At 54.2% G+C, this 27,700-nt stretch overlaps 11 protein-coding genes across 11 annotated transcripts; 4 read left to right on the forward strand and 7 right to left on the reverse strand.

Moving 5' to 3' along the window:
• Window positions 1-318: 318 nt before the first annotated feature.
• On the forward strand, window positions 319-945 carry PODANS_6_9796 (uncharacterized protein; the record flags this gene model as incomplete). Its single annotated transcript, XM_003437349.1, has 1 exon — window positions 319-945. The coding sequence occupies one exon, from the start codon at window positions 319-321 to the stop codon at window positions 943-945; it is 627 nt and encodes a 208-aa protein (XP_003437397.1).
• Window positions 946-1,307: 362 nt separating this feature from the next.
• On the reverse strand, window positions 1,308-3,961 carry PODANS_6_9800 (uncharacterized protein; the record flags this gene model as incomplete). The annotated part of the gene is made up of 2 exons (XM_003437350.1): window positions 1,308-3,472; window positions 3,526-3,961. The coding sequence occupies 2 exons, from the start codon at window positions 3,959-3,961 to the stop codon at window positions 1,308-1,310; spliced, it is 2,601 nt and encodes an 866-aa protein (XP_003437398.1).
• A 791-nt stretch (window positions 3,962-4,752) lies between these two features.
• Window positions 4,753-5,985, forward strand: PODANS_6_9810 (uncharacterized protein; the record flags this gene model as incomplete). Its single annotated transcript, XM_003437351.1, has 1 exon — window positions 4,753-5,985. The coding sequence occupies one exon, from the start codon at window positions 4,753-4,755 to the stop codon at window positions 5,983-5,985; it is 1,233 nt and encodes a 410-aa protein (XP_003437399.1).
• Window positions 5,986-6,217: 232 nt separating this feature from the next.
• PODANS_6_9820 (uncharacterized protein) lies at window positions 6,218-6,744 on the reverse strand (the record flags this gene model as incomplete). The annotated part of the gene is made up of 2 exons (XM_003437352.1): window positions 6,218-6,632; window positions 6,704-6,744. The coding sequence occupies 2 exons, from the start codon at window positions 6,742-6,744 to the stop codon at window positions 6,218-6,220; spliced, it is 456 nt and encodes a 151-aa protein (XP_003437400.1).
• Window positions 6,745-8,610: 1,866 nt separating this feature from the next.
• PODANS_6_9830 (uncharacterized protein) lies at window positions 8,611-12,651 on the reverse strand (the record flags this gene model as incomplete). The annotated part of the gene is made up of 1 exon (XM_003437353.1): window positions 8,611-12,651. The coding sequence occupies one exon, from the start codon at window positions 12,649-12,651 to the stop codon at window positions 8,611-8,613; it is 4,041 nt and encodes a 1,346-aa protein (XP_003437401.1).
• Window positions 12,652-13,103: 452 nt separating this feature from the next.
• PODANS_6_9840 (uncharacterized protein) lies at window positions 13,104-14,480 on the forward strand (the record flags this gene model as incomplete). The annotated part of the gene is made up of 1 exon (XM_003437354.1): window positions 13,104-14,480. One exon carries the CDS (start codon window positions 13,104-13,106, stop codon window positions 14,478-14,480), a length of 1,377 nt encoding a protein of 458 aa, XP_003437402.1.
• A 174-nt stretch (window positions 14,481-14,654) lies between these two features.
• Window positions 14,655-15,941, reverse strand: PODANS_6_9850 (uncharacterized protein; the record flags this gene model as incomplete). The annotated part of the gene is made up of 2 exons (XM_003437355.1): window positions 14,655-15,760; window positions 15,827-15,941. The coding sequence occupies 2 exons, from the start codon at window positions 15,939-15,941 to the stop codon at window positions 14,655-14,657; spliced, it is 1,221 nt and encodes a 406-aa protein (XP_003437403.1).
• Window positions 15,942-16,533: 592 nt separating this feature from the next.
• On the forward strand, window positions 16,534-17,364 carry PODANS_6_9860 (uncharacterized protein; the record flags this gene model as incomplete). Its single annotated transcript, XM_003437356.1, has 2 exons — window positions 16,534-16,989; window positions 17,044-17,364. The coding sequence occupies 2 exons, from the start codon at window positions 16,534-16,536 to the stop codon at window positions 17,362-17,364; spliced, it is 777 nt and encodes a 258-aa protein (XP_003437404.1).
• A 1,187-nt stretch (window positions 17,365-18,551) lies between these two features.
• Window positions 18,552-20,757, reverse strand: PODANS_6_9870 (uncharacterized protein; the record flags this gene model as incomplete). The annotated part of the gene is made up of 2 exons (XM_003437357.1): window positions 18,552-20,457; window positions 20,495-20,757. The coding sequence occupies 2 exons, from the start codon at window positions 20,755-20,757 to the stop codon at window positions 18,552-18,554; spliced, it is 2,169 nt and encodes a 722-aa protein (XP_003437405.1).
• A 2,563-nt stretch (window positions 20,758-23,320) lies between these two features.
• On the reverse strand, window positions 23,321-24,817 carry PODANS_6_9880 (uncharacterized protein; the record flags this gene model as incomplete). The annotated part of the gene is made up of 3 exons (XM_003437358.1): window positions 23,321-23,479; window positions 23,544-23,992; window positions 24,049-24,817. Coding segments are annotated over 3 exons (1,377 nt in total), but the record flags the coding sequence as incomplete, so codon positions are not given.
• Window positions 24,818-25,596: 779 nt separating this feature from the next.
• PODANS_6_9890 (uncharacterized protein) lies at window positions 25,597-26,912 on the reverse strand (the record flags this gene model as incomplete). The annotated part of the gene is made up of 2 exons (XM_003437359.1): window positions 25,597-26,770; window positions 26,845-26,912. 2 exons carry the CDS (start codon window positions 26,910-26,912, stop codon window positions 25,597-25,599), a joined length of 1,242 nt encoding a protein of 413 aa, XP_003437407.1.
• Window positions 26,913-27,700: the final 788 nt, after the last annotated feature.

Here is a 27,700-nt window from a genome sequence, read left to right on the forward strand (position 1 = left end):
AGAAACTCAAATCATTCATGTAAAAAGGGCCTTGATTTTGGCTGTGCCTGAGATGGAAGTGAGGAAGGATTCTAATGTTTGTTTTTTATTTAACGGTTCTAGCGGAGATGATTTGGCAAGTCGGGGGAAAATGAGGCTGTTCTTGGTTTTGGATGAGAGGCAGAGGGTAGGGTGGAGGAGGTCGGTTTTGAGGTATGTAACTTGAGAGGTTTTAGGGGAGATGGGTTGGGTGCGGTTGAGACAGTATATGTGGGTTAAGGTTGGGTTGGCCAGGAGTGATGAGTGGGGGGGGGGGGGAGTAATAGCTAGGATGTTGAGATGGGGGAGAGAGGTGACGAGACGGGTGACGAGACAGATGGAGAGGATAGTCAGGATGAGGGCGGTAGCCCAGAGACCGGCACAGGGGGTAACAAGGACGATAAGCCGGAGCCAACGCCGGTGCTGGATGCATTCGGGGTTCTAAGGCGTAAGGACAGCAGTGACTCTGATGTTTCTATGAGCGATTTGCCGTCTCCCCGACGAATTACAGTGTCGACTTTTCGGTCGACGGCGAGGTTACCATTTCGGACGCCTCGTACGAGGACCCGAACGAGACTGGTGTTGCACAGCAGTCCGAACATCTCAGCAATCCTGAGACCCCGAAGCGTCCTGAGACCCCTGAGCTGCCCGAGAAATCGAGCGATACCCGGAACCCCAAGCACCCTGAGGCCTCTACACCTACTACTATTCCCAGCCGCCTTGAGAAACCCGTCGACCTTGAAAACTCGAAGCCCCCAGAGCCCACTGCGCTCCCTGACACTCATCCGCCCCCCGAGCCTACTACAACCCCCAAGCCTACCACACCCCCTCAGGGTTCCGGACTTCAACTTACCAGATGAGTTGGCAAATAACCCCGACTTCGACGAACGGCTATCTCTTATTGGTTTCGACATCATTTACGACTAGGTTGAACCAGGCAAAGACACCAGGTACGCCACTGTAGCTTTGGCGAATCTTTGCTTACCTAAAGGATGGGGCATGAGGATAGTGTACTAGGATGACGTGTTTTAGACAGGGCAAGGTAGCTACCATTTGATCAAAGAACACACATTGTCCCGAGAGGCCGTTCAACTTGCTGTGACAGCAAATAGGCCGAAGCCTGGCCCACTGCTTATTACACCATACTCTGACATGTATACCACACAAATAAACCAACAATGAACCACCAATATACTTTAACCCAAACACCATGCCCGCCTGCCATGTTTCATGAAACAAAAAAGAGAGAAAAGCGGAGGGTATATCACAACACCAAAATACCACCGCAATCACTGCTTCCCCGTCTCCGTAATCCCATCAGCCTTTGTCTCAACAACCTTGTACACACCCGCATTACCCTCACCCGCCGCAGCCCGCTCATAAGCCTCATCACTCCTATCACACAACACCTCAATATCAGCATCACTGAGCACCTCCTTGTCCCCACTAAACTTGTACACCTGCCCATCCTTCAGCAGCAGCGCCTTGAGTGTTTCCTTGTCCAAATCCTCTCTCATGTCAATCTTTTGCCCCATCGTCCTGAACCCACCCTTTTTGATCACCAGCTTCTCCAACCGTCTCTTTGCGTCTGCACTCCCCAATAGCTCGTCCTCTACCGTGTCCTTGGTAGCCAACCGGTACACAACCACCGGTCTTGTCTGACCAATCCTGTGAGCGCGATCTTGCGCTTGTAAATCCTGCTGCGGGTTCCAGTCACTATCAAACAAGATGACGGTGTCAGCCGAAGCAAGGTTGATACCCTGCCCCCCTGCCCTCGTGGTCAACAAGAAGATCTTGAGCTCAGGGTCCTTGTTGAAATCCTCAATCTGCGCCTGGCGGTCCTCCTGCGCTACTGACCCATCGATGCGACATACCGGCCACCCGCGCAGGTCGGCGCAGTACGACTCGAGCAGATCAAGCTGCTTGTTGAACTGGCTGAAGATGAGCACCTTGTGGCCGCGTTCAAACAAGGCGGGGAGTAACCTGTCAAGAAGCAGCATCTTCCCTGAAGCAGTGACGATGGACTCGTCCGCTTCGCAGTCGTAAAAGTGATGGGGGGAGTTGCACACCAGACGGAGCTGCATGACGGGGTTGCCGAGTTTCTTGAGGGAGATCTCGCGTTTGGCAAGCTCGAGGGTTCTGGCTCGTTCGAATTCATCGGTGTTTTCGTCGAGGCCATTTTGTGCCTGCAGTTCGGTTTCCTCCTCGAGTTGTTTGGCCAACTTGGCCTCAAAGGCGTCGTCGTCGAGCATGTCGTCGTCTGAATCGGCGTCTTTGTAGGATTTGCGGCCTCGTCGTGGTCGGCCGCGGACACTACTAGGGGTGGACTGACGACTTGACTTGACGCTCTTGGGGGCGGGAGACTGCGGTGCTGGTGAGGCCTTGCGCTTGGTGCTGCCCTTCCGTGGTGATTCGCGAATCGGAAGGGCAGCTTCTGCCGCAGCACCTTGTTTCTTAGCCAGGGTTGCTGCTTTGGGAGGACGCCCACTAGGTCGCTTTCCCATCATGAGGGCAAAGGCATTCTTCTTCGCTGGAAGAGCTGGTGGCTCTTCCATCTTGACTGACATCGGGCTGGTCCTTGCGGTCGATGATGTGACCTCACTCTCCGTGTCTGGCTTCACGCTGCTTGACCTAGAGGAGCGTGTGCTGCGACTGGGCGATGATGCTGAGCTGTTGGCAGCTGTGAGCCTCTCCACGACCTTGTTTTCCAAGTAGGCCCGAGTGTCGATATTCTTATCGCTGATAGCGTTGTACAAGTCTGTCTGCTCCCTGGTCATCGGCGCATACAAAACATACTCTCTCTTTTTGGGCAGGTACTTGGCGACATCAGCCTTGACTCTGCGCAGAAGCAAAGGCTGCAACACCACGTGCATCTTCTTGACGAGTTCTTGCTTGGCCTTATCAGCAATGAACTCTTCGGTTCCTTCTTCATCCTCGAGGTCACTAAAGTCGAACCAGCTCTCGAAGGACTCCCAGTCACTGAAGATCTTGGGCAACAAAAAGTTCAGCAGTGACCACAGCTCCTTGAGGTTGTTCTGAAGAGGGGTGCCGGTAATCAGGAGACGGGTGGCAGAGGTGAATGTCTTGAGTTCCCGGAACAGCTTGGAGTCAAAGTTCTTCATCCGGTGACCCTCGTCGATGATGATAAACTCCCAGTTTATCTTGGAAAGGTTGGCACGGTCACGGATGACCATCTCATAGGTCGTGCAGACGACGGGAAACTTATTCGTAGGTCTGCCTCCCACGAGATGTTTGTTGATCTGGTTCTTGAAAATGCCGATACGCTGCTCGGGGGTGCCGTGGTACATGCAAACAGGGATTGAGGGGACCCATTTGTGAAACTCATTCATCCAGTTCGATAGTGTACTCAACGGAGCAACAATCAGATGTGGACCGAGGTAATTTTCTTGCTCGCGGAGGAGAGCTATCAGAGAGATGGTTTGAATGGTTTTGCCTGGAGGTTATTAGCATGTCAGTGTTAACGAAGCCGTGTAAGTGCTTGCATACCGAGACCCATCTCGTCAGCCAAAATGCCACTCATTCCCTGTACGCAAATCTCGTACATCCAAGTAAGACCCTCCAACTGGTAGTCTCGCATGGTGCCGCCAACCAAGCACTTGGGCTGCTTGGCCATGGTCAAGTCATGTTCTCCCAGTGTCTTGCCATCCAAGCCTGTTCCAACTCGGCCGAGGACTTTGGTCTTGTCTGTCAGAATGCTGCTAAACGCTGCACTCTGGGCGAGAAGAGCATCCAGGTCCTTTCCCTTAGCCTCACGCTCCTCCTTTGTCAAGGGTCTTCGCTTCCATTTCTTCTTACGCTTCTCCTCAGCCTTGAGATTCGCGAGGTGGGCCTTTTCCTCCTCGGCGGCGAGTATTTGCTCCTCTCTCAGCTTGGTGTAGCTCATTTTGGGCTTCTCGGCTTCCATCGTATCGGCGGACGCCATCGGGGCGGAAGCGAGCGATGGTGCGCAAGGGCTGATATGGTGTCGCAATGGAGAGCTACTAGGGAAGTCCTGATCGGATGAAAAACGCTGCTATCGCACGTCCGGATGAAAGAGTGCGGTCGCAAGTCGCAATTGGGAGCGAGAGGTGGGAGGGATATCCCGGTCGTCAAAGCACGGCGGAATGCAACTCGCCACCACGCAGAAATCGTCGAGCAGTCGAACAATGAAGGCCAATCGAGTCGCCCAAATATTAAGCAGACAGTAGACTGTAGTAAAAAAGGACTTGACCGTCCAGAAAATACAAGGGATCCTCCAAGAAGAGACAAGAGTGGCACTTCCCCCAAAAATGGTGAGAAAACACCGAAGGCAAAACAGTTTTGACAAAATCAATTAACAGAGGCGCGTCGATGCACGCGACGGGCGATGGCGATTTTAATCGATTTCTGCACGCGTCAAAGAAGCAACGACGCGCAGTCACGCGCTTTTCCCAAAGCGACGAAGGTGCCAAGACAATTGTTCTGCCCCCCCGCATTCCTGCCTGAAAGCCAAGGTCAGAAAATGCTAGAGCTCAAGCTGCCCCTCCTTTTGACTCAGAAAAAAGTGCCCCGCATTGAACATTGAACAGCTTCAATCAAGTCTATCATATTCCCGACCAACGGGATACACCAACCACGCTGTCCTTCCTCCGCCCCTCCTTTGCTGCTCTCCGAAGCGCAAACCCTCTTTCCACCAGTCGACCATTCCACTCACGACGACTTTCCCCCCTGTTTTTCCTGTCGAACCCGCGCATCATGGCCTACCTCGACTCCCAGAAATACACCCCCGCCGAGGAAACTGAGATCCAATCCTGGCTTTCCAAGGCCTCCTCCGTGTCTCCCGATAACTCCTCCCTCCTCGACGAGATTAACAATACCCTCGCCACCCGCACCACCGCCCTCGGCACCAAGCCCTCCAAAGCCGATATTGCTCTGTATGAGTCCCTCGCGCCCCTCGTCAAGTCCTGGGGCCCCGAGCAGCGCACCGGCGAGCACGGCCACCCCAACATTGTTCGCCTCGTCGACTTTGTGCAAAACTCACCCTTTTTCGGGCTCGACGTCAAGCACAAGGTCGAGGTCGATGTTGAGGATATTCGCTATGTCAAGCCCGTCGTTGACGCCAAGGCCGAGAAGGAGAGGTTGAAGAAGGAGAAGGCTGCTGCTGCTGCTGCTGCCGCCGCCGCTGGTGGTAACGCTGAGCAAAAGACCCTCGTCGACCGCACAAAGGAGGCTGCCCAAACAGTCGTTGAAAAGGCCGTCGAAGCCAAGAACACCGTTGTCGAGGCTGTCACTGGCGACGCTGCCGCCGCCGCTGGTGCCAAGCCCCAAAAGCAAAAGAAGGAAAAGAAGGAGAAGAAGGGCCGCGAGCCCGCCCCTCCCCCACCTCCCCAGGTCCTCTCGCCGTGCCTGATCGACCTCCGTGTTGGCCACATCCTCAAGGCGATCAAGCACCCCGAAGCTGACTCCCTTTATGTCTCCACCATCGCCATGGGCGACAAGCCCGGTACCGACGACACCACCGAAGTCGACGGTCAAATCTGCCGCACTGTCTGCTCGGGTTTGAACGGGTTGGTTCCTCTTGAGGAGATGCAAGGCCGCAAGGTGGTGGTGGTGTGCAACCTTAAGCCGGTCAAGATGAGGGGCATCAAGAGCAGCGCCATGGTGCTGGCTGCCTCGCCCAAGATCAAGGAGGGAGAGGTGGACGATCACAAGGGCCCCGTCGAGCTGGTCAACCCACCTGCCGATGCCAAGGCTGGCGAGAGGGTCTACTTTGAGGGGTGGGCCGGCGAGCCGGAGAAGGTGCTGAACCCAAAGAAGAAGATTTGGGAGACGTTCCAGCCTGGGTTTACGACTACGGACGACTTGGAGGTTGCGTTTGATGCGGGGGTTGTGGAGGCGCTGGAGGGGAAGACGGGGTTGGGCAAGTTGGTGACGGAGAGCGGAGGGGTTTGCAAGGTGAAGAGCTTGACGGGTGCGCAGGTTAGGTAATTTCTTCTTTTGAGTGTTTGGTTGTTTCACTGTGTGCAGGAACGATGGAGGAAAATAGAATAAAAAGGCTGTTTCCCTGTAATTTGCCTATGGAAGAAGGAAAGAAAGAAAGAAAGAAAGAGAGAAAATAAAAGCAACTAAAAATGTCATGAAACCTCCCCTTCTTCTTTTCCTCCGTCCCTCCGTCTCCTCCCCCCCCCCACCCCCCCTTTTTTTTTTATAAAAAAAATGATCAACTTAGTTTGGCTTGGTCAAAATCGCCGTGGGGAACGCTCCGGTGTGAGTCGGCGCGCAGCCGGTAGTGATGTACTCGGTGATGGTGGGGATCACGCATCCGGTTACGCACTTGGGGCAGCGGGCGGTGACGGTTTGGGTGGACGTCTTGGGGCAGCAGTCGTCGTGGCAGGGGACCTCCTTTTGCTCGATCTTGATGTAGGCCGGGCACATGATGGGGTCTTTGGGCTCGGGGCAGGCGGTGGCGCAGGCCTTTGGGGTGGTGGTGGTTGTGTGGGTGTAGCAGGAGGGCTTTGCGGAGCAGGCGGTTGGTTTTGCTGGGGGGGGTGATTACGGGGAGGGAGGCTGTGATGGCTGGGCCGCCGCCGGGGACGGTGAGGACTGGGAGGGAGGTGCCGGCTGGGATGGCGGAGCTGAACGGGGAAAGGGGGGGGGAAGTTAGTCAGTGGGGATGGGTGGAGGGAAGGGGGGAAGGGGGACGTACACTGCTCCGGCGAGGAGGAGGAGGAGGGGTGGGAGTTGCATTTTGGTTGGAGAGGTGTGTGTGGGTAGAAGGCTAATAATACCTTTGCTTGATGAGCTGGTGGGTGCTGGTGGTGAAGAGGATGAGAAAGGACGAGGGGCAAGGTCAGAGTCTGGGAGCTTTATACTCTCACGCCGGCCATACTTTGGTTTCTCCTGTCGTTTTCTGTTCCTGAATCAGACCCTCAGTTGACATGTGCGATCGACGGTGTCACTCCCAGAGAGGTAGAAACAACGAAACGGTAACAGCGCACAATGCTACGGCAGCGACAAGTTGATGGGGTTAGACCTGACTTGGCATCACGTTCAATCTGGTGATTTCTGCAGAGAGATCGGGGGTAGAGATGCAGAGATGGGCATGGATACAACGCAGAAAGGGGTCTACACTTTGAGGTGGTTGTGGCTGCCTCCGATGGGATGCATGTGCTTCGATGAGTGGCAGATGTGTTGAAGATACCCGACGGGTCTCTGCTTTCCGAGCCGGACATATGCTCTGCCTGTGCTCATACACAACCCAACCTACTGTGTGTGTCGTCTTGACCCGATGACATTTTATGCTGTCCTTCTCATAGGCATAATTGAAGCTCCAGCATAAAATCATATCACGGTCCAAAACCCTCCCTGCACTCAACCATACCCAGCTGCGACTTTCTCTCTCGTTCCGGCTGCGTTAATTTACACCTATATTAACTGATTGCTACCGTAACAAACATTAGGCGAGCGAGCAAAACCCATAAACCGGGGGTGTACATAACTCGCGGATGTTGTTTCCAGGTTCAGGTCCCAAAGCCAAGACCACGATGCCCGTTCAGGTAGACGCGGCAGATATAAAGCCGTTATTTTCTTGGAAGCCTCTGGCGTCCAACCTCTCAATATCTGTCAACTTTCCGAGGGTTTCGTAAGATTCCCGAGGTCTTTTAGAAACCACCGAGGTTTGTCCATAAAAACATGGGGGATAACAGAACGGATACGAACCGGAAACAAACAACTCTGCTTTCTGGTAGATACCATCCCGGGAAGTGGGAGAAAGTTTCTATTTATGTTTCCTTGGGTTCCTGGAATTGTGGATTTGAGCCAGACCAGAAAACTAAAACACAGAATCACAACCGTGGTACTGTTATAAGGTATCCAGGGGGCAAGGCAAAACTCGACGTTGCTTTTGGGAAAGCTGGGGAAAGAGCCGATCAATTGGTCTCGGCATTGAGAGTCAGGAACGGCATGGTGACAGCGTCTGGCCTTGGCCCTTCAACCTCCTCCGCAACGGAAGCATTCCAGTTACTAATTGTGATCCCTCCGTCTCTCAAAACTGGGGTTTCTGTTGTTGACTTTATCTCTCTTCTGCAAGCAGGACGTCCTATCACACCGACAAACACGCTCCCGTGGGTGCTGAATCGCCGGTTCGGAGTCGAAGGCAATGGAACCGGCCCATCCATCATCTCATTCTTACTTTGCTGTTTTCCCGCCCATCTCTTGATGCCCAGCCATACGAGTTTCAGTAGACAGGTGTCTTATGAGAGTTGAGGGTGTATCAATTACATCTTTCAAGGCCTTTCTCGCACGTTGATACCACGACAAAACATCAGATTTGAGCAAGTGATGCACCTCACCTCTTATACTTTTCATATCACACAAACATGCTACCCAACCATATCTGTACTCTACTTTACATTTTCTCAAACCATCACGCCTCCTCTCGCCAAAGTTTTTTTATCCGCATTCTCCCAAAACCCAGTTCATCTACAACGCCACGCAGTATTCATGAATCCAAAAACAACAAAAAAAGAATGATCCTTGCCAAAAAAAAAAAAAAAAAAAAAAAACGCCGCCCGATGCGCATGACCCCAGTGTTGTAAATACTTGTGTAGAACATCATGAGAAAAAGTACTTGCTCTGCCTCAGCATTTGAATGTCAAAGTCGCCCTTGGCCGGGATGTCGGGGAAGGTCAGTGGAAGCCAGACAGTGACTTTTTGTTGCTGTGTTGTATTATTAGGAAAACTTTTGTCCTTTCTTGCCGAGAAAAGGTTCTTCTCCCACTTCTTCCCAGACACTTGGGCGGACTCGTCGGCTTGTTCTCCCTCTCCCAAGAGCTCTGTTGCGTCAGCCTCGCCCTCCATGCCGTGCTCCATGCCGTCCTCCATGCCATCCTCCGGTGTCGCCGTTGTGTCCGCCTCCGCTTCCACCGCCTCGGCGGCGCCGACCATCGAGTCAGGTGAACCCAACTTCTCAAGGATGCTAGCAGGCGTAACCATTTCCTCGCCTTCGAGTCTCTCCGAGGGAACCTCCGACTTGAGAAGCTTGAGCCGCTTCACTTCGAGCAACAACTCTTGACGGGCTGTCATGCGAAAGACCTTCCGCCAATCTTCGATCGCTTTCCCGGCCGGTGTGTTCTTGACGACGGTGGCGAGGTATACGGAATCACCAAAGCGGGCTTCAAACTCGCGCTTCAGGCGGCCAATGACATCCTCTTCGTGGATTCTAATGAACGAGTCCCTGATGATGTCACTCATGATGTCTACATCAGACGCGTGTGTCCAAAACGAATCGTGGACGGCCGCAAACGTCAGGCCACGCTCATCAGACTCCAACGCCGACAGCATCATGTGGCTGGCGTCGAGAGAGTGAATGAAGTTGGGCGGGAAAGCCTGCAGCTGCTTACGTCGGTTCACAGGGTCGGATCGATTCGTGTCCATGAGGCTGAGATTTTGAAGACAGGTCGCGATCACACGATTGGCCGTGTTACGGTATGGCTGCACCACAGGCATCCGCAGGGGCGTTGTCCATACGATGGTGGAGAGAAACTTTTCCTTGAGAGCTTCAAGCGTGGATTCGTTCTTGACCGCTCTGAGCGACTTCGACTTCCGCTTGGGTGCCATGATAGCAACCTCGTCAGATGCTGCTTTTTTGGGCCGCGGTCTGTGCGAATCGGCTTCATACAAGGCCTGCTGGGCCTGCTGGTGCTCGACCTCATCCTGCTCCTCCATGGCAATCCTTCTCAGCTGCTCGGCGTTCAGTGACTGGCATACACGGCCGCCTATTTCACCTAGCCACTTCTGGATGTCGTGGGCGCCCTTGAACATGCTAGACAGTGCGTCAAACACCTTGCTAGTGCAGTAGGAGGCGAGCACGTTGGGATTGATACCGGTGTCAGCCTCAATGGTGGGATAGAGGGCATCCAGCTGTTTCAGGATCTGCTTTCTGGCACCTGTTCGAGTGACGCCGTAGACGTTCGTCATGACGGTCTGCTTAACCACCTTTCTGACGATCTTGCCTTTGAGGGCTACCGCGAGGTCAAGCTTGAGCTCGTCGGCGTCATGGTCTATGCGTTTTGCCACGATATCAGCGACGGCCGAGTAGACATCGGCCGGCCGCTCGCCGGGAATGAGATTGACTTGCTCGGCACCCCACGCGTCACCACCGAGAGCGGCATAATGCTGAAGACCATTGCAGGTGCCGTCTTGGTGAATTGGGAGGTGGGACACGAACTTAGTAGGGTCCGGGTGCTCCAGGGCGTCTGTCAGCTCAAAGCAGGTCGCAAGGCATTGCCATGGGTCCTCGGCCTTGAGCCACCAGCCGTTGCCATTCAGCGGGTTCCGAACCGAGTCGAGCGCGTTCTGAAGGTTTTCATTGGCAAACTCCTCACGCTCGGCCAAACTCGCCTTGTCGAAACCGTAGACGTTGGCGAGATGGATCTTGAGCCACCGCAGCCCGTTGGTGCCCAGCGGCTTTCCCTTGGCAAACTTGAGCAGGCCGCGCATGTGGTCAGCACCCATATGGTTAAGGTAGGTCGGAACCGGGTACGCTCGCCCACGGAAATCCAGATTGTGAGGGAAGAAGAAAGTCTGGTCACGGAAGGCTCGTGCGATCTCCAACTGGAAATTCATAAAGCATCGCTGCGAGTGCAGACCGCCCTTTTCGTTCTCGACGGCCTTGACAGCCTTGAGCCAAACACGTCGGGCCAAGGGGTCGTCCAGGTTTTCAGGCTCGGGCGGCATCGGCAGGTTGGGGTTCACGGCTGGAATGTTGGCGACTTCTGCTCCGTTGTTCCAGGCTTCAAGCATGACATCGAACACCTTGCGGTTGATTCTCCAAGCTGTTTGCCCCAACACATCGAGCCCCTTCATCATCTGCTCCATGTCGCCTCTCTCGATGGCGGCCTCGGTGTAGATCTGCTGATCCTTCTCCTGTGCCTTGGCTCGAACCACGGATGTCGGATATTCGATGAACCCGCCCTTCTCCCACTTGGTCCATGGCTCTGGCTCGACCACCATGGGCAGATGCCGGGCAAGCACCTCAACTCGAGGTTCCGTCTTCAGGATATCGACCAGGGCGCGATTGGGCACAATGACGCCAACCTTCTTTCCCCTCCTCAGCTGGGTTGAATGGGAGAAGGCGGGCTGCATCTGCGAGACGAGCTCCTTGGTCTCCGGGTGCTCCCTGACGACGGTCACCTTTGCCGTGTCCAGAAAAGCGCCCAGCAGCAGAGCGCCGAATTTGGTTTTGGTGGTCGCAGGCCACCTTGGCTCCAAAATCGGCAATGGCAAGTCAGAGGAAAAGACCTTGCCATCATTGGCCGCTTGCGCTGGCTCTTCCTGGCCTCCTCTCTTGGCCGCATAGTAGTCGCGCGCCTTGGCCACCTTCAAGAGCGTCTTCGCCTTTTGCTCACGAGCCTTTTGCGTCCTGGCCATCTCTTTTGGGATGCTCTGCGTTGCCTTGTAGACTCGAATGTCTTCTTCGACGCTGCTCGCGAGGTGATGCACGACCCTGGTGAGAGGAACGCCCTTATCGACACCATATGTGGAAACCAGACTGAGCAAGGAGAGGATGACTACGGCCGCAAGACGATCAGGAGTTGATTGGAGGAGGTACGGCGTCAATTGGCTCCGAACAAGGTCATCACTCGTCTTTTTCTGTCTCTTTTCGGACTCGACCGCCAGTTTTATCTCTTGGGAAATCCTACGCTGCAGGTCGGTATGCCACTCGAAAAGCCTGGCGTTAAGACCAGGACTCGACAAGCCAAGTCCCATCTCGGACATTGCCTGACTTTCCTTGCGCCAACGGTCGACGGCGGCATCGATTGTATCCTTCTCCAAGCGAGACTGGATCTCCCTCCGCTCCGCTGGAGAAAGAGAGCTGATGTCTCGGCCATCTGGGACCTCAGTGAAGAGTGAAATGGTCTTCTTTAGTGATGTGAGGCCAAGACCTTTTTGTGTTGTGGCAAGGACCTCGGGAGGAACGGTCGACTTGGAGTCGATGGAAGACTTGGTCTGGTTGAAGAATTGGGCTGTTTCATCGTTGATCTTGGGTGCCGGCTCGGGTTCGATGGGGGAAGGCTCGGCCACAGTGTAGGTGAGGGAAGGACTGATTTTTGCTATCCTGGCCAGGTCCTCAGAGGACAAGATGTCGCCTAGATCCATCGTGGTGTTCTCGGGTAGCAGGCTCATAAACCTATTCACCCGGGTCCGCAATTTGGAGCCGGTACAGCAAAGCAGTGACAGCTTCAGCATGTACCCGATGGTCTCGCTCCTGGCCGGCAGCACTCCATGAATCCGGGTTTCGTAGAGAGAGAAAACGTCTTCGCCTGCCGACTTGCCAGACGTTTCCACATCTTCCCCGCCCATCTCTATCCTCGCAATTCGGGCCCTCAGATAGGCGTGGTGGATCTGAAGCATTTCGAGCACCGAGAGACCGCCCAGTTCCTCGAGACGTCTGGCGACCATGGCGGCCCGCTCCAGTCTCCCGACCTTGATGCAGGCATCAAACATGGACAGGAGCTCGGCATGATCACCAGGAATGCCGGACTGGTTCATTCGACCTCGGGGGGGGCGCGGCAAATCGTCCGGGTACTTGGACTGTGTTGGTGACATCAATGGGCCGCAGCTGATAGAGCGGGATTGCGTCGAGGGGGGCATTTTCGATATGTTGTTCGGTGACTGTTGTGGCGAGCTTTCTTTCGAAGCCAACAAGAGCACGGTATGTTTTCTTGGTTGACGGTCTTAACACGGGGCCTGTATTAAGGAAGCGTTGCGTCTCGGCGGGGACACGGCTTGAGCTGGAGGGGAGTAGGCATCTCGAGGGGTGTCGTGACGAGCTGGACGTCAGCAGGGTCCGGACTGGGAGTGTATGCCGGGTGGCTACTCGCGACCGAACGAGCATTGTTATGTGTGCGAGCTGGGGAGCCTCGGAAAGTAGGCGAGGGAGGTGGTGGGCGAGGCGGCAGTCGGGGGCGAAGAGTGCGCGGTCCGCGAGAATGGCGGGCGGGTGGGTCAATGATACATGAAACAGGTGTTTATATATGGCGAGATGCAAAACGAGGGGTGTTTTGATGCAATAGGCCGGTCAAAAGAGGGCTGCCGGCGTCGAAATGGTCAACAGAAAAAGAGAAAAATCGAGTGCAGCGATACGTGATGATCGCCTCAAACTGATAACGTCCACAGCCAAAATTTTGCCCACCAGTCCCAACGCTGGTGCAGTCAGTGGGGATGAGCTCTGCCGTGACCAATCAGATGTGAGACAAGATTTTCCAGAAGGCGAAACGGAGCTGGTCTTCAACGGGCACGGACTCCTCCTGAAAAGATCACCCACGATATCAACATCAACATCACGGCTCATTCAATTGCAAAACAAAACAATCATGGCCGGACCCTCTGTCACCGGAGCCATCCGCTGCTCATCTTGCACTCGGTCTGTCTTTCGAAGCTTAATAGGAAGCATCGCGGAATCCCGGACACCTCAAGCAGCACTTCGTTCCCAACGTTTGGTAACCCCGGCTGTTGGCTCAAGATATCATTCATCTTTTCGAGCATCCCCGCCACTGAGGGGAGGACCCGCCTTGGAAGAAACCCTTCAAAGAAAAGAACTCGACGGATCCATCTCTTCATCGAAACTCGACAGCAACAATGCAACCACAACCACGACCACCACTACTACCAGCAGCGAGCCATCCGATGTCCCTTGGTACCTCCAGGTTGAGCCGCCAAGACATCCAACGCTGATGCACGAGCCGCCACCATTGCCAGACATCCCCGAGGACTCGCCCAAAGTGATGGAACCTCTCCTCAAGTACATCTCAGAGGAATTGGGTATGGATGATTTGTCCCTGGTCGACCTGCGTGATAGGGACCCTCCAGCGGCGATAGGCCAAGACGTCATCATGATTGTCGGCACAGCCCGCAGTGAGCGCCATCTTCACGTCTCTGCTGATCGGTTGGTGCGATGGCTGAGAGGTCGTGGAATTGGTGCCGACGCGGATGGTCTCTTGGGCAGGAATGAGCTCAAGATCAAGTTGCGCCGTATCGCGCGCAAGGCCAAGATGCTGGGGACCGCGAGGAGTGCTCGTGCCGGTGATGATGGAATCACCACCGGTTGGATCTGCGTCAACCTGGGAAACGTTGGTGGGTCGAGAAGGGAGGTTCAGATGATAGACGAGGAGGGGAGGTCCATGGGTTTTGGCGTGCCCCGGACAGGGGCCTCGGTTATTGTTCAGATGTTGACTGAGAGCAGGCGCCAAGAGTTGGATTTGGAAAATCTTTGGGAAGAGATGGGTAGGGAGGCTGTTGAGACCTACGAACGCCCACCGCCCCTCCGACGGGACTTCAGTGGATACAAGGCGTATGCCGGTCGTCGCACCAGGTCAGAGGGATATCGTCCTCGACGCATTCGCGAATTCTCTACCGCGGCGGTACCTCAAGGGACAATAGGGGCTCTTGCGGTGAAGGCGTTCAGGAATGGGCGTGGTTGAGGACCCATCGAGGCAACTACCAGGTATGATGTGAGCTGTAATGATTAGTGTACAACACTGTACTGTATCTGCATGCAACCTTTTGTTACACAACAATGGCATGTCCTTGGCAAATCAGGGTGAAAAAGTGTCTGGGTATGAAGGCTTTGTGTCACACTCAATTTTCTGTTTCTTTTACAACCTCGCAGACTCCTTCATGACCTCTCTCAACATGGGAGCCACCTGCTTTCTGCTACTCCCAACATCCATCTGCCTCCAACATGCCCTCCACTCACCACCCTCCTCCCCATCCAGTTCTCCATTGTTCCACTTCTCCAGCCCCAGCGACCCCCCATTCTTCTCGGCAAATCTTCTCGCGACCTTCACAGCGTCCTGACCACCCAACCCCCAAACAAGCAGCTCCCTCGTAAAGACACCGCCCGGTTTGGAGACTGTCATAACCGCCGCAATATCCAGCTGCTGCTCCTTGGCCCAGTCCTTAAGAGCAGCCAAGAACGTCTGCTTATCCCCCACCTCAGCCAAGCAAGTCTCAAAGCCCTGAACAACGGTTGATATCCCCAAGTTCAACGACCCATCGGTCCACTTTTTGTAATCCTTTCTGAGAATGTCGCGGTAGGACAGGTGAAGGATACTATCCTTCAGCTCCGAAAGATGATCAAAATACTTCTCTCTGTCGTATCTTTGCCTGTTTGACCTGGCAACACTGAGAGTGGCAACAAGCTTCTCCTCCGCATACGCTGCGGCATTGACATCCCAGTCTGTGGTCTTGTCTTTTGAAGTGAGTTTGACAGTGTCGATCAAGATGGGAGCCATGGCCACCCTGGCCAGTTCCTCGTCGATTTCTTGGTGGCTTTGGAGCTGATCCCAGATTGGCTGGCACTGTGAGAGAACGAGACTCATGCAGCTGCCGCATTTGGCGAATACTCTTGGTTGGGCGTCGGAGGGGATGATGCCCTCGTCATCGTGGTGGTCGACGCAGCCTATGACGGATTTGTCGTAACCGCGCTTAGTGAGGTCGCCGGTGAGGACGTTGTGGTCGACTAGGTACCATTTTGTTGCTGATGGTGGCAGATCAGAAGGTGAAGGGAGGTCGGAGAGGGTGATCAGGTCGTCTGGGGTGACTGAGTTGGAGGAGGGGGCGAAGATTGCGTTGAGCTCAGCACGGAGGGCAAGGTCGGCAAGGGGGAGGTTGGAGAGCGGGATGTGGAGAGCTGACTGGGATGAAGGGGCATGGGTGCGGAAGTAGGCATAGAGGACGGCTGAGCAGATTGAATCCAGGTCTGACAAAGAATGTCAGTGAGATGAGATAAGATGGGTATAAATGTGTGTGTATGATGGGGGCATACCAGCAGACTCATTTCCTACCACAAAAGTGAGAGGATTCGGTCTTTGAGATGGAGGTGCCGTGAGTGCCTTGCGGGCTGTAGCCAAAAATGACTTGAGGGACACCCTCTGTGCCATGGTGAATTGCACTTTTGGTGAGGATTCTGTGAAGATTCTCCGACTTGAGATGAATGAACTTGCAGCTCGTCTGACCTATATGTCAACCTCTGGCCCCTTCAGAGGCTCCTACAACTTCGAATAAAGATACGTACGTAGCACAACGGCAGGTGCGGAGAAAATTGCCCTTCTCGTGTTAAAGGTTCCCGTCAAGAGTAGCCGTCGGGTATCACACGAGCACAACAGCCTTGCTTGCCTTGTCAGTGTAAATTTAGATGTCAAACAGGGAAGTCCCCATGAGGAACCCAGGGGCCCAGGACCCGGCAAGCAACGGCTCTTGGCGCTGTCACGGCCCGACAGAACCCTGGAACGCCGTGGCAGGTGGGGGCCGCTTCTCCGACAACGGCCGAGCTTGAATACGGGAAGGTCCACTCGCGCCTTATCATCTCATCCGTGTCATTGATAAGCCCCGCCGTTGAGCTGCCATCTCATCTCACCCAAACACCATTTGTTTTGTCGTGATAGCGCTTCATGATAGTCATTCAGTACCCAGCTGTGTTTTGTTTTTGGACATACCTCAGCTCATACCTACTGTCAACACCACACCAGCAGCATGGCACCCATCCGCCTCGCCATCCTCGAAGCCGACACTCCGGTTCCCCAAGCCAACGAAAAGTACAAGGGCTACCTCGGCATTTTTACTCACCTCTTCAGACGTGCTGCGGACCCTGAACCTCTCGAATCAATTTTGACCATCACGGGCCATGACATTGTCGCCTTTCCCTCCACCGCCTACCCCGACCTCGACTCGATAGACGCAGTCCTTATCACCGGCTCAAAGTACAACTCGTTTGATAATGACGACTGGATACTGTCCCTGGTGGAATTCACCCGCAAAGCTCTCATCCATCCCCGCGTAAAAGTAATAGGCGTCTGCTTCGGGCATCAGATCGTGGCCAGGGCAATGGGATGTCTCGTTCAACGAAGTGACAAGGGGTGGGAGGTCTCAGTGACGGAAACGACTCTCACAGACAAGGGAAAGCAAATATTTGGAAACCACCAAAGTCTTGTACGTTGCCCCTCTCCCCTATCCTTTTCACCTATTCTAATAACAATCCACCAGAAAATCCAACAAATGCACCGCGACCAAGTCTACGGCATCCCCGCTGGCGCCCAACTCCTCGCCTCCACCGAAAAGTGCCCCAACCACGGCTTCCTCGTTCCCAACCGTGTCATCACTATCCAAGGCCACCCGGAATTCACCTCTGAAATCATGAACGAAATCCTCGTCTTGCGGCACGGCACCGGCTTGTTTACTGACGAAGTGTACCAGTCTGGCGTGCAGCGCAATGGCGATCACCACGACGGGGTGGATGTCACCAAAGTGTTTATCCAATTTCTTCACGGCGAGTTCGATGAAGAGGAAGATCCAGCGCAAAAATAGAAAGCTCCACATTTACCTAGCGATAGATTCGAAATGCATGCCGAATGTGCCGAATAACACGTATCTTCCCTGTTTACCGTGTACTTGGTAGTGCGAGTGAAAAAGAAACGCTTTTGGGTTACGTATTCAGTCCAGAGCACTTCACACCGATATCATGTTGCCACAATAACTCCATCACCTCACAGTCCTTTTACCATTGACCTCTCTTCAGGTGGTCAGATTGATGGAGAGGTGCCGTATCTAAGCTCAAGTCTCACCCCCTGTCCACACTAAACAACCCCCCCTGACACCCCCAGATCTCCCTCCGCCGATCACCCGCCCACACCATCTCCGCGCCGCAAGATAGATCGCGATCATCACACCTCCCACCTTCCATTTTTATCTCTTTGTCCCCTGACTCTATTTAGGCAGCAACAGCAGCATGTCTCGGTCAAAGAGCACAAATGTCTCACTCTTTTCAAAGTCTAGACCCAACTTTCCCCTCCGCAATGTATGTCGTTGAGCAGAATATGTCTTGGTGGACTTTGATGATCACACCATCCGCTTTTGCTCCGGACTGATAACTTGCGAATAGGTTGCTCGGCTGTCGATGCGTTGCTGAATGTAAGATACACCGAAGCAAGACCTCACGCACTAGAGGACAAATCACCGACGTGGTGCCTAGCTGACTTTGAATGGGTAGATACCTCGTGAAGCGTTGATGTTGATGTGATGTTTCTGCCGTGTGCATGGTATATTCAAAGTAAGAATGACCATGACTGACGGTATTCCTCAACCCAAGCCTGCCCACCTGCTCCATCCACAACTACCCATGATCACAGCACAAACCCCAAACGATCATCGTAAATGCCTGGCTTCAAAGCCAATGTAATTCCTATCTGACTGACTGCTAACAATGTCTACCGCGGCCCAGCTTGTCCCATCCACCGTTTCCCACCTCAACCTATGCAAATGCTCTCATCCCACCTAGAGAAGAAAAGGAAAAACGCCATGAAAGAACAATGGGGGTATACCGGTATAGATCCATCTTTTTGCCCTTATAACGCCATTTGACCCATGCAAACACAACAAACCAAAAAAAAAAAAAAAAAAAAAAAAAGACAAAGAAAAAAAGCTGAATGCATGAACCACCCCTAAAAAAACTCCCATTATACCTTGGTAAAAATGAATAATGCACCCTGTAACCCTCAAACCGCCGCACTGTGACTCCTCTCCCCTCTTTCCCTTCTCCTTCCAGAATGAACCCTCATCGGCGTTGACTTCGCCGTCATCTCTTCCCCCTCTGGCTCGTCTTCCTCCTCATCACTATCTATCCCTATCCTCTCCAAATCCACATCCCACCACTCCCTCTCCCGTGCATGAACCGCCCTAACCCCCCTATTTATAGCCCGCCTCTCACTCAAAATCTCCCCTTCCCTCCTTTCCCTCGCCAACCTCCCATCCACCAGCATTTCTTCCCTCGTTCTGCCCGCCGTGGTCCCCCCCCCGGCCTTCGTGCTACTCCCCGCCCACCCAAAATAATACCCCAACCGCTTCCTCACCACCTCCCCCACCTTTCGTCCACTCGCATGCCTCCACGGCTGCTCCCTCACCGCAAAAAGCATGCAGTCCACCATTCCTTGCACGCTCAGGCTCAGAATCCCCAGAATCAGCAACCACTGCGGGTCGTTCTTCTTGACCGAGTCATCATACCCCATGACGTGGCTCACAAAGGGAAAGGTCCAGATGATCATGTACACGAGAGGATATACGAAAAGTGACCGTAATTGGCGGCGGATTTTCTCCCGGTTCTTGCTCACGTCGCTGCCGCCGGCGGGCTCAAACGCTAGAGTGGAGGCGTTAAGGTAGGTCGCCCCCACGGGATAGTTTCCCGCCGTGTTGGTCTGTGTTGTTGTGCGAGTTCCACCCGACAAAGGTGTGCCCGCGGCGGAGGAACGGTTGGAGGGTCCGCGGCGGAGCATAGTAAAGATGTTAGGGAGGGAGAGGACCCGTTTGCTGTTGTTGGTCGCTCTCGAGGTGCTGGTGCTATAACGAGAATGCCCTCCGGCAGGGTCGAGACTGCCGGGGGCGGTCGCGTATAGGGGTCGGTCGAAGAAAGTGTCACTCGGTGAGGATGCTGGGTATGGATCGCCGAGCACCGTGGCGCGCCGGAGAGACTGTTGCCCTGCTATTGGGACGGCGGAGACAGGAGAGGCCGCGTGAGCCGCCGGTGGCGGTGAGGGTAAGCCTGGATCCACCGCCGACAGAGGGTCATGCATGCCGTCGATTGACACGTCTGGTGATGTGGTTGCCTGGTTGAAGCCGCCCCAGTTCCATTGGATCGACCGCCTGGGCTGAGAAACCGGTGTTCTAGACGGGGAACCACCCGCAAAAGAGGACTCGGTGTTTCCTGTGTCCTCCACCCGCAACGTGCCGACGGAGGATGCGGACATTTGCCGCGTCTTCACGAGGTTGATCGTGTCAGTAGTAGAGGTTCGTTTCGAACTGGGTGTCGATGGAATAAGTCCGTGATAAGAGATTCGCGGTAGCGTTAATGCGGGGGAGCTGAGCTGTCGCTGGTGTCCGTCTGGTTGCTGATATGTTTGATCCGCACCGCTCATTCGCCGTGGAGGCGGCAGACTAGTGGAACTCCTTCTCCCATAGTCGTCCATCCGCTTCCTGATGTAGATATAAATAAAAGCGTATATACCAATGATGCTGGCACATATCAGATACCGTGGTATCCAGCTCAGTGCCAGCCTGGACCAACCATTGTCGGTCCGGAGGTAGCAGTAGTGTCCCACATTCTCAAACCCGTTGCCATTGATAAAAGCCAAACAAGCGGTGGAAACTGGAAACAGGTAAAAGACCGAGTATGCCAAGTGTCGGTAAGGGTAGAGGCCGGATTTCGGTCGGAATATATACATGACGGAATGCAACGCAATGAGTAGAATGGCGACATCTGAGGATTCGATGCCGATAGCGAGGGCAAAGCCGCTGAACTGGCAGAAAGCTGAATCCGACTCGATGGTCCCTTGATATAAGCTGACAAGCGGAAAGACAACGAAGGCGGCGGACTTGACAAAGTCACTTTGGACCAGCAACAAGATCAACCTGCATTCTCTGTTAGTCCATGTTCCAATAACTGAACCAAACGTGGATGGGCACTTGCTCGTGCCGGAAACTTCGCCTCATCTTGACAAACCAGTAGAGGGTGGATAATGTCGAGACGACGCTGACCGAAGCAAAGGTGAGAGATAATATTGTCAGGATGTAGACTGTGTGTTCTGTGTGTTGGTCATCGGCGACGTATCGGCTCGTGATCGGTGACATCAGCTCGACCGGCACGGAGCTCCGTACGCTCGCTGGAGACGAGCGGTGGAGAAGCTCCATCATGGCAGAGAAAAAAACCATCCTTCCACCCACTGGCTAGACGAGAGGTCCAGCTACCGTTGAATATGATGTCCATGAAGGCGGCGGCACATATTTGGTTGGGTTTGGTTCGTCGGCGTCGGCGGTGGTAGTGGTCAGCAAACGTCGCCGAGCAGGTTCCCTAGAGTCGAGGGTCCATGGAACCAAGATAGAAAGAGGTAATGCCGAAATGCAGCCAGAACTGCGGGTGTCGTAAAAGAGTAGAAAAGGGAAGAGTGAGCAGAGGTGTGGCTTCCAACTACCGAGGATATAAGGTACGAGGTATGAAGTGCCTGGGGAGGCAAAGTGGACCAACACAGGGCCGGTAAAAAAGCTGTTTTCAAAGAAAGAAAAGGAATTGGCCAGGAGATAGTTGACGGCAGCCGCGAGCGGTGGAATGTTTGTTGTTGACTCGCCTACGCAGCACACAGCTTGGCAAAAGACCAGAGACCTTCGGAACTTGGAACCTCTCTCAAGGGACACGGGCATGTGGCATCACAAACAAGATGGGTATCAAAAAACAGCCCCAAGGAAATGAAAAGCGAATCTGTCCGGAAAAAAAAGAAATACAAAAATGTACACCTGTGTAGGTGGCAGGCCCCCGGAACAAGGAACGATGGGCCGTGGGGCGGTCGAGGTGGAAGCGATCAACATGATCATATCCAGGACATGGACCTGGGTCCGGATTGGGCTCCCCGGAGTTGCTTTCTGACCACAACTCAACTCTGAACAGTAGCACATACAAAAGAAAAGGCTCCCTCTGTCTCTGCGATCAGAGAAAGCGAATGGAACTTTGGGACGGGTGGGGGTGTCATTTGCTCTTTGCGAGACCGGTCACACTCTTCTCAGCCCACGTCACAAAATGTGGTTCACAGTGACTGGCTGTGCAGGCGCCGCAGAGAAAAGAAAAGTGAGAAGCGACAGACCTACCAGAGTCCCATCTCCAGTGTGTGAATGTCTCCCTCCTTGCCAGTAGGTGAGCTTCTCCACTGCCCGCTGATTGATGAGGATGGCCATGAGGTCATCTACCATAAAGTCGTCCGTGATGCCTTGACATTCCAAGAATTCAGGTTGGCGCCAGTCCAGGTGACGGGACCGGATGGTGGGATCACCCGCAGGGTAATTTATCGGGGCGCTCTCGATCTGGCGCATGATGAGCCGCGGCGGCCGTCAATGACAAGCGAGACCGAGATCTGCTTGGGCTCTTGGCTTTGCGGAGTCGTAGTGATGTGGGTGTGTGGGTGTTGGAAGAATGCCCAGCCATTGGCCCGACCAGCCAACCGGACGCATAAGCTCCAAGTGCTGCGCTGCCGAGGGAACCTGCTTTTGTCAAGGCGTCGCCGTGTCCGAAGACTTGCTGCTTCGGCTTGCCATTATCGAGGCCCATGTCTCAAGGGATCAAAAAGTACCTGTCGGGAGAAAAGAGAGCATATGGCACGATGGATTTCCAGGCCCTCGGAGATCTGCCTGATCCGTGCCCTCCTTGAACCGCCTCTCTGCCCTGGGCGGTCTGTGCATCGCGGGGGCTCCCGCCGCCGTTGAACCCAATTCATCATGCCGGGGTGAGTTTTTCCGCCCTGGCCTGAAAAGGTTTGAACACACCATCGTACGAAAGTGAAGATGACGGGTTGGTTTTTTCTGTTACAAACCAGCAGCTCGGAAAATATTGTCTCTCCTGGATACGGTGGGGAATACCGTAAGAGAATTCTGCTAGTATCACATTTTTGACGCGCTTTGCTGACGCAAAAGAAACTTGTTCAAGCGATCCTTTCTCGGAGATTGCTCCCGACAAACCGATTTGGCATTTTTGGCGGTGGGAGAGGGAAACCCCGCATGGCGTTTGACTTTTGAAATCCAAATGCCACAAGGAGAAAACTGCCTCTCTCTCGGGCGACGTGTCATCCGTCCAGCCCAAATGCACGCCGGAACTGACATTCCTACTGCTTGCCCGTCTGCGGCTGGACCCTGCCACCCCAGTCTTGTTTGACATTCCCGCTGCCTGCATGGAGAGTTGCCTGCATTTTGTCCCGCTGCAGGAGCATTGGCCTTTTCCAGGTTTGTTGCTGGGGGGGGAAACCAACATGCCAGGGTGGAGATGGTTGGTGAGGCCTGCTTCGTGGTCTCCCCTTGCCCGTGGCTAGGTGTAGGTAAATTGTGCGAGGAGGCGTTTGACTTTTGAGATGGATACGAAGCAACAGATGTGGGAAAAGACCCCGAATGCTTGAACTTTGACGTTGAATGTAGGTGTGGCATGAAAGGATCCGGCAGTCTGGTTAAGCTCATCGACCTTCCTAACTGGGATGGCATTGGCCACACAACGTTCGCTTGGCGGAGCAAGGGCAATCCCTCGAGACATCCATCACAGCCCGCGTCATAGCAACTTCATATAAACGAAGACGGCAAGGAAGAGAAGGGAACTTGTGCAAATACAATATACACCTAGTCACCCCGAAGGAGGCAGCCCGCCATAAGAACCTTGAAATTGATCTGCTTCGGATTCAATGGCCGCCCTGTCCATCGAACTAGCCGCCTTGTCCATCGAACTAGCCGCCTTGCCGGAGTAAGACTAGAGAAAGACATACTGGGAGAAAGACATAGTGGGAACCATGAGACAATATGTATTGTAGATGGCCTTTGCTTGTATTACCGCCAATTGCTCTAACCCAACAGGTTGACATACGGCTCCGGCCACCGTCCCCAGACCATCGGCCGAGTCAACCGGCCGCTAACCGTAGACAGTATCTTCAGTCTCCGTCTGTCCTTGTCCACGTCCGATACGCAAACCCAACCGATGACAGGCGCCTGTCGTATTGTCTCCAGGGGGTCATTGACCGAGGCATCCATGACCGCCAGTGTCCAGTGTGACATTTCCTCTGAGATCTCTGCGTGCTCCAGAACCTGGTTCGGGTCGTCGAGATCCATGGCTGTTCATGTATTAGCCGTTGTATGTATGATGATTCAGATCCAGGACGCTTACCATCAACGGCCCTAAAGATCACGACGTCGTCAAAACTAAACGACTGCACCGAAGGACTAAGAGCTCGCTTGGAATCGCCAAAAAAGTAATCCTTGATCAGAGCCTTGCGTGACGAGAGCAGATGCTGTCTGTCTTGCTCCACCACTCCATCAGGTTTGTCAAGATTCACAATCTCAATCGGCTCCCCTAGTGGTGTCTTCCTATCTCGGCGCCTCAACTTAGCTTCCAAGTCTGGTGACCCAAGCACGATAACGATATTGACTGCATCACCACGTCAGCCTTCTTCTCCCCTTTTCTTCGTTTCACACCCAACCTACCAGCAAATTCTCTAATGACGTGCATCAACCCCTCCACCCCTCCCCCCCTTTCCCTCTCTTCCTCTCCATCCTCCCCTTTTACCTTCACCTCCCCCTTCCTCACCTCCACGGCCGGGGTATCAACAACCACACCTCCCCTCCTCACCCCTTGATCCCCCCCCGTCTTCGCCCTCACCGAGCTCCCCAACCGTCTCACCAGATCCTTCCAAAGCCCCTCATCATCCTCCACCCTCTCCCTCCCAAAGTAATACCCCACCGGCAACTTCACCGGCACCGCACTCGGCCCACTAGACGGGGTACACCCCACCCCAACCCCCCCCTCCGGGTCCTCCACATCCATCACCGTAGCAAACACCGCCGCCGACAACGTCCCCGGCAAAGCCAACATCCCATCCCTCGGATCCACCGTCGCCAGCACAGGCTGCTCCCCCTGCCTCGTCGCCCAACCAATCAGCATCTTCGCCAGCGAGCTCTTCCCGCTCGCCGGCGGGCCACAAATCATAACCCTCGGCCCACTCCCACTCCCACTGCTGCTCTGCGACCTCCGTGCCTGGAGGAGGAAGTGCAAGTTCAGATAGGCGGCAAAAGGCGAGTCGGCAGAATGGGGGTAGTGTTTTACGTGCTCGGACTCGAATTCACCCGTTATTTCGAGCGTGGCGCCCGTGAAGGTGACGATCTTGGAGCGGCAGCGGGTGAGGTTGTAGGTTTTTGTCTGGGCGAGCTCGGTGCCGTCGCGCTCGGCGGTTCCGGAGAGCAGTCGGCAGGTGGCGGTGGAGGTGGGGGATATTTGGAAGCGCCATTCGGAGAAGGGGTGGAGGGTGAGAGTGCGGGTTGATGGGAGGGAGGCTTGCTGGGAAGAGTGTTAGTAAATGGTTGGAGGGGGAGACCTAAGAGACATACCTGGGCGGATATGTGCCCTAGGCCGGGGATGGACATTGTGGCTGGAATTTGGATGGTAGGTTCGCAGCGAGATGAAAGATTCGATGCGAGATGCTCGTAAGGTGGTTTTATTGCTGGGAGACGCGTTTGAAGCCTGAGCTCTATTTAGCGTTGAGTGCTGGAAGGAGAGCTGAGCGTAGGGCTGCAGGGCTGGAAATTTAGCGGTTATTAGTGGGGGCTCTGCTTGCCCGTCACCCAGGATCCCACACAACGAAAGGCCTTGGACAGACTCACTTTTCTAATGTCTTCAACATCAGCAGGAAAACTGGACGTCTTGATTGGTCAGCCTGGAGAATGAGCTATTGCTACGAAGCTCTTCGACACATGAGGATGGCAGCCGTACCTTCTTCTCAGACGGGAATAATTCTACATTCTGCGCGCAACTTCGCATTTAACATTCCCAAAATGTGACACAGACTTGAACCAAAAGATTGAGAAGAGTAAATCTGCGCTGAAATGTACGGCAGTGGGTATTCGAAATTCAACGCTATCTGTCTCCAAGATCCCGAGATCATGTTTACCTTTCCCGGTCATTATCATGAGATTCCCAAATGCATATGCACCACTCTTTTTATGCGCCGGAAATTCGTCTATGGTCTTTTTTTCCCTTTATTTCGTCAACTCCTCAAAAATCTTGATAAGACTTCTAACGCCAAAAAGGCTGTTCTCATCTGGCCCTTGCCCAGGAACCCAGGTGGCATGCGCAAAATCGATCAGCTTGAGCGAGTAGATCTTTGGCAGTGAGGCAAACTCTTCGTCATCGCTCTCCGCCTCCCCGGCGAGCTGGAGGACCTTGACGTCTCCCTCAATGACTCCATTAATCGTGGTACCATTCCCCTGCGGCAGGATAATCTCTCCTTCACCGTCCATAACGATGCCGCTGTCAACGCGGGACGCGAGGGGAACAGGTTCCTTCTCGGTAGCCTCCTTTGGTGGGGTTGTTGGCGTTTGGTTCTCGATGGCCGCCCTGAGCGCATCACCATCTCCTTCAAATGTAAACAGCAGACTGGCCGAGTACATTCTTGTTTCTGAGCTGGCAAGGACCTGTTCCACTCTCTTCAGGTCGTTGACGAAAGCCTCGGCCACAGCCCGCCCAAGGTCCTCGTCGATATTCGCTCGCGGGTTAAAAATGAATTTGCGAATCTCATCCACAACGTTGTCCTTGTTGACCACCAGCCTGCCATGGTCCTTGTTATAGACCTTGTAGCCTTCCTGGTCCCACTCGTCTGGGTTCTCCCCCCCCTTGTATACGCGCATGCCCGCGATGCGAAAACCGTGCGATCCGTTTGTGGTGACCTTGGTGATCTCGTCGAACCGCTTGCGCTTCTCCATGGGCGCATCGTCTGCCCAAAGTCTCTGACCAAGCTTGGCGTCCAGAATATTGGGGCGCTTGAACCCGTAGGCAGCATTCTCCAACACCACTGACTTGTCCGTGGCAATCTTGCGGCTCTTGTTGGGTTTCCAGGAGACATTGTCCTTGCTAGCAGCCAGCGCATCTGCCTCCTTGGCAGCCTCGGCCGCCGCGACGTCGGCAGCGTGTTGCTTGGCCATCCGGACTGCCTCCTCCTTGAAGTGCTGAGTCATATGCTCAACAGCCGCGGGGATCTGCTCCTCGATATCGTGGACATCGGATGCGTCGTTCAGGACGAGGGTGCCAAGATACTCGGGCATCAAGTCGGCAAAGGCGGGGTGGTCCTTGAAGGCCTTTTCGTAAAAGTCGATTTCTTGCTGGACACAGGGCTTGATGAAGAGCTCGCCTTCGGGATCGCAGAGTGTGCCATCGCTATACAAAAATAAACATGTTCGTCAGTTACCTTTGCGCCATGCGCGCGCGACGAGGCGGGGCTGTGCGCTTACTGTCCAGCGACGGCGAAGTTGTAGGGCTGCAAATCAGCGTGCTTGGGGATCTCTCTGTTGCTAATCATTTTGGCGATTCTTTGGGACGATTCTCTATGATCGCAGAATTTCCAAGGAGAAAATGCGAATCAAATGTGTGTGGATTTGCCTGCGGGCTGCCTATTTGTATTGGGGGGAGGGGTCGGGCCGCAATTGTGAGAGCTGGGTGCATCGAGGTGCGTCGGTCTGTCAAAACATAAAACAAGGGTCGATGATGGTCTCTGGAGATGTTGGTTGAAGGAAAGCAGCGGGTCAATGTGATGGGAAAAGCGGACATTTTCTACAAGACTCGGAGTTTTGCGGATCGGGGGGCGAACGGCATGGGGGTTGGTGGTCGGCGCATCGCAGAGGCGGAGCGCATTGCCAACCTCCAACTCCCAAAAGCGCATCTCATCTCATGAGGTCTCTCCGCACTCACAATAGTGGATCGCTTCGCCAGCGCCAAAGGATTGGGCAACCAATGGCATCCCTCAGGGTCCTCTTCATGCAGACTGCAAACAGGGGTCGGGGAGGACTTGTTCGTCACTGCGCCCACTCGCCCGAACTGTGAATGTCTCCCGTCAAATCATCAACACCGCTCCCCGCGGGCTGTGGCGGTCCTCGGGGGGCGGAAACACACGTATACAGGCACAACCTTCGGCACCGGAGGCGTCCTGTCCAGCCACGGCCCATACACAGGGCAACCCCCTTCCTACCTTACCTTCCGAAATCTGCCTTGTGAAAGGCTTGTCCATTCATCATTCTCCCTGCTGACCGCAGCGTCCTGCAGAGGCAACGTGGATTCGGGTCACGGCATGACCTGCATACCTAGGCTATC

Source organism: Podospora anserina, chromosome 6, assembly GCF_000226545.1.
Source record: "Podospora anserina S mat+ genomic DNA chromosome 6, supercontig 4".
NCBI lineage: Eukaryota > Fungi > Ascomycota > Sordariomycetes > Sordariales > Podosporaceae > Podospora > Podospora anserina.